Raw genomic sequence first — 8,758 nt, forward strand, 5'->3', positions numbered from 1 at the left:
TGTAAATGTTCCTGCATTTGGCTTCAGTTTAATACAGTTTCCTGTCTTTTCCTGAAATACATTCTTATAGGGAGAGATGCAGCAACTGCGAGATAAGCTCGCTATAGCTGAGCGCACGGCAAAGTTTGAAGCCCAGTTAAAAGTAATAATCTGGTTTTACTGCCCATGTAGTAAATTAGGAGATTTGTTCTGCCGTTACTCAAGGTAAACCTTTTACCATTTTCAGGAAAAATTTCAATTACGGCTTAAAGTGCTACAAGAGAGTTTGAGAGAAACACCTAACAGTATTAATCGCGGAACCCCAGAGGCTAGAAGTGCTAGTAATGGGCCTTCTCGACGCCAATCCCTAGGTGGAGCTGATAACATCTCAAAACTGACTTCTAATGGGCTTTTATCAAAGAGAACATCATCCTTTCAAATGAGGTCCTCTGTGTCCTCCAGCACAGTCTTGAAACATGCTAAAGGCACATCTAAATCTTTTGATGGTGGCACAAGGTCACTTGAAAGGAGTAAAATTCTTCTAAATGGAAAACCTCCAAGTTATTCATTCAACCAGTCTTCTGAAGGAACCAAGGAGAAAGAGGAAAATGATAACTGGAAAGGAAGTTCAGATGATAAGCCAAATGAGTTCCCAGCGGTAGACACAGAGGATAGTGTTCCAGGAATTCTGTATGATTTGTTGCAGAAAGAAGTCTTAGCCTTAAGGAAAGCTGGTCATGAGAAAGATCAAAGCCTAAAAGATAAAGACGATGCCATTGAGGTTAGCATGTATTTTATATGTTGCTTATGGATATTAATCTTACATTTCTAATTTACAATAGCTAATTGTTGCTGATACTCCTTATATGTCAGATTTTTTTCTAATTTTTTCCCTGTTATCTTAGATGCTAGCGAAGAAGGTAGATACACTGACTAAAGCCATGGAAGTTGAGGCAAAGAAGATGAGAAGAGCTGTAAACAATGCTCAGCAGCAACTCATTTCTGGAAGGTATTAAGTTACGTTCGTTTTTGTGCAGGTCTAATTCTTCACTGCATGTAAATTTTGTGTTCTTTATTCAACAGAGTGCTGATGGTTATAGTCTTTCTTAACACTGAATTATCTTCACTACTTTGCCAATTACCATCTGATAGACAATTTTGTTTTCGTGCTGGCCTCTTGTTTGGGAAATTAAATTTGAACTCAGCAAAGGCGTACGATGCAACCTAGTTATATACTTATATGTACTGAGAACTTCCCATCCTTTCTAAGAAATGAATAAAAGGAAGAACTTACTTTAGTGCTCGCAAATTATATGCTAAATTTAACATCTGTTAACTGTAAATTATATTGCTGGGGCCTTGTCAATTTTACAATCATATTCGATTATGTTGTCCGCACTAGGAATGGGTTTTCCTTCAAACAACATTATTTCATTGATTTATTCAGTTGTGTGCCTCGTTCATTCTTCACCAGACTATCATGACTTACAAATATTAGACTTGCAGTGATTTGCAAAAAGCCCAGCACTCCACGTCTCCACACAACATAGCATTTATTTTCTAATTTCTATCTGCTTTGTCCATTTTTCTGTAACTTGCATGTTATTTACTTGAATAGAGAACCCTGATTTCCTGACTAGTGACTACATTGTCAAGTGGTTGGAATCTCTGAATTATTTTCTATTTTAAATTATTTCTAAGACTAAATTTTCAAGCATATTATGCTTTGATTGCTTTCCTATGTCTCGCTGCTTTGCCCATTATATTGACTTGGATGACTGATGGAGTGCTTGCATTTGCACAGGAGCGTGACACGGGGTGGATTAACACGCAGCACGCAATAGCAATAGGTCTATTGCAGTGGCACTGAGGAGTGAACTTTCTCATATTATCATTCTTCTGGCCTTCTCTGTTGATTTTTTCTTTTTTAAAAAAATCTTTTACTTTGCCTTTTCCCCCTCAATTTGATTATAAGATTGTAACTGGCATGCCAACGACCATTGTTCCCTATATCGGCCATGGATTGAGAGTTAGAAAAGAATTTAAGGAATGGGTATGCATCTGACCTAGAATGTTGTATTGCATAGAGAGAGTGAGATCGGCTAAGAAGGCAGGCAAAGGAAGACAATTAACATGGAGCTAACCTTCAGCTTTTCTTTGAGTGGTTGTGTGGTTGTTGTATAGCTAGATCCTTTCTGCAGTTGATATTTGTGATACGCAGATAGTGTGATTGTGTTGGTTCGAGTTTGTTAATATCCTTTGTACTCATCAAGATCTAAGCTTATGGTTGTGTCATACATTCATAGTTTCAACTTCATAATATTTTCTTGTTTGATTGAAAGGCGCATTGTTGCCTCTACACTTGTTTCTCCGTTCTTGATAGCTCGAGGGTACTGTTCGAGTCCGTTGTACCTCCAGCTCCAATCTTGTCCAACGATGTGATTTAATTTAAATCTTTTGATCAAGTTTGGATCTGTCTCATGATCATAACTAATGTTTCAATTTGAAACCTTTGGTATGGGAAAGCTGTTAGTAATATATGAAGAGTAGTTTCGTAAAATAAAGGGATAAGTACGATTTTGGTTTTTAATGTAGAGGTCGAAAATTTATTTAGTCTCCGACCTTTTTTCGTTACAAAATGGTATCGAAGATTTCAATTTGTTTTAAAATTGTCATTTTTATTAAATTTTTTTTTATTATCAAATTATCTCTAACTAAAAAAATTATAAAATAAAATAAAATAAAAAGAAAGAAAGGGACGAGGGGGAGAAAGAGAATGGGGGCGTTGTTTCCGGGGAAGAGGGGGGAGGGAAAAGGTCGTTACTCCACACCGCCGCAGTTGCTCCACGCTGCCGCCACTGCTCCTTTCTTCCTCAGCACATACACTAATGGCAAGCACATACACTAATGGCAAGAGAGGAGAGAGCAGAGGGAGAGAGAAGAGAGGAACGAAGTCCTCCACAGCGCCGCCGACCACCACAGCGCCCTCTTCGTAGTGATTTGTAGCCCGCCAACACCGCATCGCCGTCACCGCAGTCCTCTTCTCCCACCACCGCCGCAACCATTTCTCTCTGTTTTAATTTTTTATTCATTTTTTCTTTAATTTTTCGGATTTAAAGGATTCCATTGTTGTTGTTGTTGATGCTTCTAGTTGCTTCTGTTTATTCCTTTTATTCCATTGTTGTTGTTGATGCTTTGATTGCTTCTGCTTCTGGTTTTGCTTTTGGTTTTGTTTTTGTTGTTACTCTTATTTTATTATCCATTGTTATTGTTATTGTTGTTCTGCTAATTGTTGTTGTTTGATTGTTGTTATTCTGCTTCTGATTTTTATTTTTGCCTGTTTCAATGCTTTTGTTTCTGCATTTGTGCTTCTGCCTCCGCTTCTGGTTAATGTTAAAGAAAAAGATTGAGGAAGAAGAGAGAAGGAATATTTTCATCCAAAAAACAATTTTAAAACTAAGTTAAATTTTTAAAATTATTTTACAGCGAAAAAAAGAACGAAAATAAAATAAATTTTTAACTTTTATTAAAATCGTACTTAACCATGATAATAGAAATAAAGAACACGGAACTATCCAAACCATCTCACGCCTCGAAACTCCCTAAAAGAAAGTATCTCCTTCCGTTTGTTTTCTTAAGACGAATATGGATAGGTGATAGGTCTAATAAGGGATGTGTGTATGCCTGGCCAGCTCAACTCAATATCATCGTCCTCTCTTCTTACGTTGATTACCTCTCATTGCCACGTATATGTAACATGATCATTCACTCGCTAGTCGCTACCTTGATTACTTGTGCCACCTCTTACATCACTCTCATGTCTCATCTATCCATCACCATCACTTCGCTCTACGACCAAGGAGCCAAAGCTAGCATTAGCTTTGCCCTTCTGAACTTGGTGGCTTATTATCTTTTCACTACTGTTTATACCAAAATCAATTATCAAAGTTAATTATTAATATGGAATTATTAGAATATATATTAAAATATAAATATATATAAAAATAAATTAAATTATACATATATTTATACACAAATATATTAGTGATTAATTTTAATATATAAATAATATTTTTTATTATATTTTTACTGTTTTGAATTTTTAAACTTTTACTCTATTTATTGATTTATTCTCATGTGCATGCTTTTCATATAAAATATAATAATTAAAGAGTTGAGATTTAATGAATTGATAAAAAGTGCAACACTCCTACTTAGCAAAGAATATTTAAAGATGATCCTTTTTTGCTATTATTTTTTGGGTACGAGATCAAACATACTTTCAATTTTACATCATATTCATATGCCAATTTTTAGAAGAAAAAAGCTAAATGACTAGTAAAATTTATTGTTTTTACCAATATTTGCATTTTTTTTGTGTAACAATCCATTGAATATACTTTTAGCCAACACTTGCAAGCTGAATGATTACTAGTTCTATTTGCAACTTGTTTTATTATAGTGGTTCTTAACATGAAATTATATAAATGCAACTCCCGATTATTCGAATGTCTACTAAGCTGATTTTTTTTTTTTAATTCTTGAATAAATCGCATTGTTTATTACTGTTCTGTTTGTAATATGACTATACCTGTCAAGATTGATCCTAAAAAATCTGATTGATTTACCTATGGCACCTGCACCTAACGAAGTTTCTCAAGCACAATTGCACAACTTGGGAGACCTACAAAATTATGTCTTTATGGTACTGTTACTAAATAATGAAGAAATCTTACATTTTGAAAATTCAAAACAAGACATAATTTGCATAGAAGTTGAGAGCAAAATAGATGACAACTATGTCTTTTAATGGTTTCATCAGTATATAACCGGGGAAAAAAAAGAACGAAAAATTGTTCTATAAAGAAACAGTTCTTCGGTATAGTACTTCATCATCACTCTCCTCTTCCTCATCTGAAAGAATTGCATTCCCTGGCAGGTTCAATTTCCCACCCATTAAAAATGTCGGACCTATACTTTCAGTCTCAATATAATTACCCTGCAACCTCTCTTCAAATCTCTGGTCACTACAATTCAGCATCCAATTCAATGAACACCTTATCCCCTTGCTCTTTAGCCTTTGGTATCTTGGTTTGACCCTAGACTCCAGACTGTAAGTAAAGTATTCAGGGAACTCTACAAGCTCTTTCAGTGGTCTTCCCATCTCACTCTTAAAGAAGTAAAAACTGTTCTTCATGAGCTCCACTCTCAGTGCTACTAACTGCGGACACCTGACCACCATGCTAGCCACATCATGCGGTGCTATAGCCCTTCCGAGGAGGAACTCGACCAGCTTCATGATCACGTTTTGGTGAAGGCTAACCACCTGCGGCATCTTCTCCACGACTCACGCAAAATCTTCAGGATCAATCTTAAGCTTTAAACTGAAGAAGTACTGCTGCGAAGACAACTTGGTCTTGAGGGGCAATCCAAGAATCTGAGGATACTGTGCAATAACCGAAGGCAAACACTCCCTCCCTATCCCAAAGCTAATCAAACAATCCACATTTGGCTTGATAGTCTCTTCAAGATCATATCCAAGCAAATAGGCCCTCTTCTCCAACATCTTAGCCAAAATCTTCTTTGGCAGTCCCAAAGAGACTAAGTAATCAATAAAAGGCTTGATCACAGTCCCAACTCTCATCCCCAAAAAATAAGGATACTGAGTCACCATGGGACCAATATCCCTAGGATTAACCCCAATATTAACAAGATAAGCCACTGATGTACTCATAGTACCCTCAAGCTTGAACCCTAGAAGTTTAGGGTACTTCTGCAACACATACCCAATATCCTCCCTCTCCACATCAAGTCCCCTAAGGAACTTCACAACAGGGACAAGTTCAACAATCACACTAGCATGCAATACCTGCGGGTAGCTCTTAATGAATCCCCCAAGTTTGGATCTTGAAATCCCAATTTTTTCCAAGTACCCCAAAATAGGAATCATGTTCTTCCTCACACTGCATCCCAACATCAAAGGGTAATCATTGATGTCATCAATTGTTATCCCTAGTTTCTGGAGGAACTCCACGCGCTCCCTTATGACTTCAACTGTCGAAGGTAGCTTAAGGTCCTGCAACTCGTCAGGGACGATTCCCAAACCCCTGAGGAAGTCGAATACGATGACCCGCGATACCAGCTTCTCCTTGCGACCTTGAATCACACCCCATGTCACCGATGGCATCTCGTATTCGGGAAATTTCTATGCTTGCGTCGAATTCCATGCGCACAAAAGAAAAACCCTAAAGGGGTTTAGGGTTTTGTGGATTTCAAAATAAGGGTGCGAAGGAACTCGTGATAACTTCGAAACTGCATTGAATTCGTGAGAAGCGAATTGGGTTGAGAACAAGTTGAAGATTTTTCTTCTTGTGAGCATTAAAGTTGTAGAGTGTGCGCTGTACAGTTTGGAGTTGCAGAGTGTGCAAAGGTTTCCAACTTTGAAGGTTGTGAGAACTGGATCGGTCAATAAATCGGTGAGGTCACTGGTTCAATAGATCATTGGTTCGATCGGGTTTTAACTGGAGTTCAATCAATTTAATTAAATATTAAATAAAATTTAAAATTTCACATAATAAATTATCCATAACTTAATATTAGAGGTTCACAAATAACTTCAAATATCAAAGTTTATAACTAAACAACTTCATAGATCATTAAAGAAGAGAAATATAGTGATACTAAGAAACCCAAAAGAATTAATTGGCATGGCTTGTGTACATATCATCTAGCAACACTTAAATTGTGGCGGTAAAGTATAAATAGATTGAATGATACTATTCAAAACAAAGGTATATTAGTACAGACAAGCATAGTTTGTTGATACATAACAACCAGTTTACCATATGCAGAACTTTAAAATACACTGATTCAGATATATAGAAGCACATTGACACTGTTTTTGACTCATGCTTCACAAGAAGACTGTTAGTCTACCATAAGGCTTTTCACCTTCAACCCTAGAAAGTTAAATGTGACATGAAAACTGAACAGAAGCATACAATAAAGAAAGACAGGGTTCCAACAATTCCGCTCTTCACTCAGAAGCAAGCATTTAAGGACTAATAAATAATTCAGCAACCAAAATCATGAAGCAGTAAAAAAATTCATCATGAACAAATAACCTCAGAAAAACAAACACCAAAATCATGAAGCAGCAAAGAAACTTATCATGGACAAATAACCTCAGAAAATCAAAAACCAAAATCATGAAGCAGCAAAGAAACTCATCATGAACAAATAACCTCAGAAAATCAAAACACGAACAGATAACAAATCATGAATCCAGATAACAAATCATGAACACAGAATTTTTCTGATAACCTCATCATGAATCCAGATAACAAATCATGAACAGATAACAAATTGATGGTTTCAGTGGCTAAGAGAAGGGAGGGTTGAATCTTATCCCCCCTTTTGTTGCTAACACTTGCTGAATTCAGAGGTGACTTTTCTGTTTTGTCTCGTCTCTGGACACGAGACTTTTTCTTTTATCTTGTCCCTAGTCACGAGACTTTTTGTTTTGTCTCGTCACTTTACACGAGACATTTTTAGTTTTTGCTCCTGTGTAGTAGAAAACATAAATGGAGTAGGAGAGAAGAAAGATTACACCCAGATATATCCTGGTTCAGCTGCTAAGTGCAGTGCAGCCTACATCCAGTCTCCATCACAACAATGATGGAATTTCACTATAATCAACCTGATTACAAACTGTAAAGTGCTAACCCAACTCACAAGGGGATTCCCACAGAATCATGAAACACAACATAGATGAACAAAGGAACTCTAAGATATCTATGGCTTTTTCTTTTAATTTTGCACTCTCTGCCTTTTTTCGCTCTATGGCTTTTTCATACAAACCTCACTGTTTGCCTTTTTTTCATGAGACTCAAGACATGACAAAATTAAACAGAAAAATACAAAATTGAATACATTGAAGGAGAAGAGAAAATTGTTAGCTCAGGTAGCTCTGAGAACTCTGTGCTTTGCACTCTCAAATTTTCTCCTTGCTTCAAACAGTGGTTGTTCACCCTTATTATAGAAGAGGGAAGCCTCCACTTATTGAAGCCAACAACCGAACCAACTTCTTCCTCCTTCAACAAAACAGAACCGGTTCGGCCACATAGAGAGAGAAGAGATAACCATGCAAAACACAACATGCAATTACCTCTAGTCTTTTCTTGATCATCACCCTTCATCAATCCGAGCTCTCCATCCTTGGCTTGCTCTCCAAGATGGATTTCTGGCCCTTGATACTTCATGATGATAATGACTTCATCTGCTTCAATCTCTGCCTCAACCATCACTTCGCCACTCTAGCTACTTCCTGTGGTGGTTAAACAGAATCAAAGACAAGCCATGCTTCAAGAATCTCCCTTGCTGGCCGAATCTTCACCTTCCCTTTTTGAGCATGAAGAGCTCAAGATTACTTCACCAAATCTAACCACATTTGGTGAAAATCTCAGCCACAGCTCATTTTTATTTTAGTATGTTTTCTTGCCATCATTAGCTTGATGGTCTTGATGCATGCAACTTCTTTCTTTTCTTGGTTGATGAGCATAGCGTCCATAGCTTCCTGGACAAGGACCGAAGAAAGAAGAAAGAGATGAGAGAGAATAAACAACTTAGAAGAAAAGCAATTCAATGTGATAAACCACTTTGTTGGTAAAAGTTGCTTTTACTTCCCTAGCTTAGAGTGGCGTGTATCATTATAGCCATCAATCAATTCAGCTGAAACTTTTCTCTCTCATAGTTCCCATGCATTAATTTACAATGCAAT

The 8,758-nt window shown here is 36.9% G+C and overlaps 3 protein-coding genes across 3 annotated transcripts in view; 1 reads left to right on the plus strand and 2 right to left on the minus strand.

Moving 5' to 3' along the window:
* Nucleotides 1-2,338, plus strand: part of LOC107631802 (microtubule-associated protein 70-2) — a 5,751-nt gene extending 3,413 nt beyond the window's left edge. Inside the window, exons 8-11 of the mRNA XM_016335356.2 lie at nt 71-142; nt 227-760; nt 885-988; nt 1,784-2,338. Of these exons, the coding sequence (XP_016190842.1) occupies nt 71-142; nt 227-760; nt 885-988; nt 1,784-1,823 (750 nt within the window). The 3' untranslated portion in view covers nt 1,824-2,338. The remainder of the gene's footprint in view (nt 1-70; nt 143-226; nt 761-884; nt 989-1,783) is intronic.
* On the minus strand, nt 4,701-5,356 carry LOC110270417 (transcription termination factor MTERF4, chloroplastic-like). The gene has a single exon (XM_021119759.1). It carries the CDS (start codon nt 5,312-5,314, stop codon nt 4,838-4,840), a length of 477 nt encoding a protein of 158 aa, XP_020975418.1. The 5' UTR covers nt 5,315-5,356; the 3' UTR covers nt 4,701-4,837.
* On the minus strand, nt 4,806-6,199 carry LOC107633935 (transcription termination factor MTERF4, chloroplastic). Its single transcript, XM_016337523.2, has one exon. It carries the CDS (start codon nt 6,164-6,166, stop codon nt 5,327-5,329), a length of 840 nt encoding a protein of 279 aa, XP_016193009.2. The 5' UTR covers nt 6,167-6,199; the 3' UTR covers nt 4,806-5,326.

This window comes from Arachis ipaensis, chromosome B03, assembly GCF_000816755.2.
Source record: "Arachis ipaensis cultivar K30076 chromosome B03, Araip1.1, whole genome shotgun sequence".
Classification (NCBI taxonomy): Eukaryota; Viridiplantae; Streptophyta; class Magnoliopsida; order Fabales; family Fabaceae; genus Arachis; species Arachis ipaensis.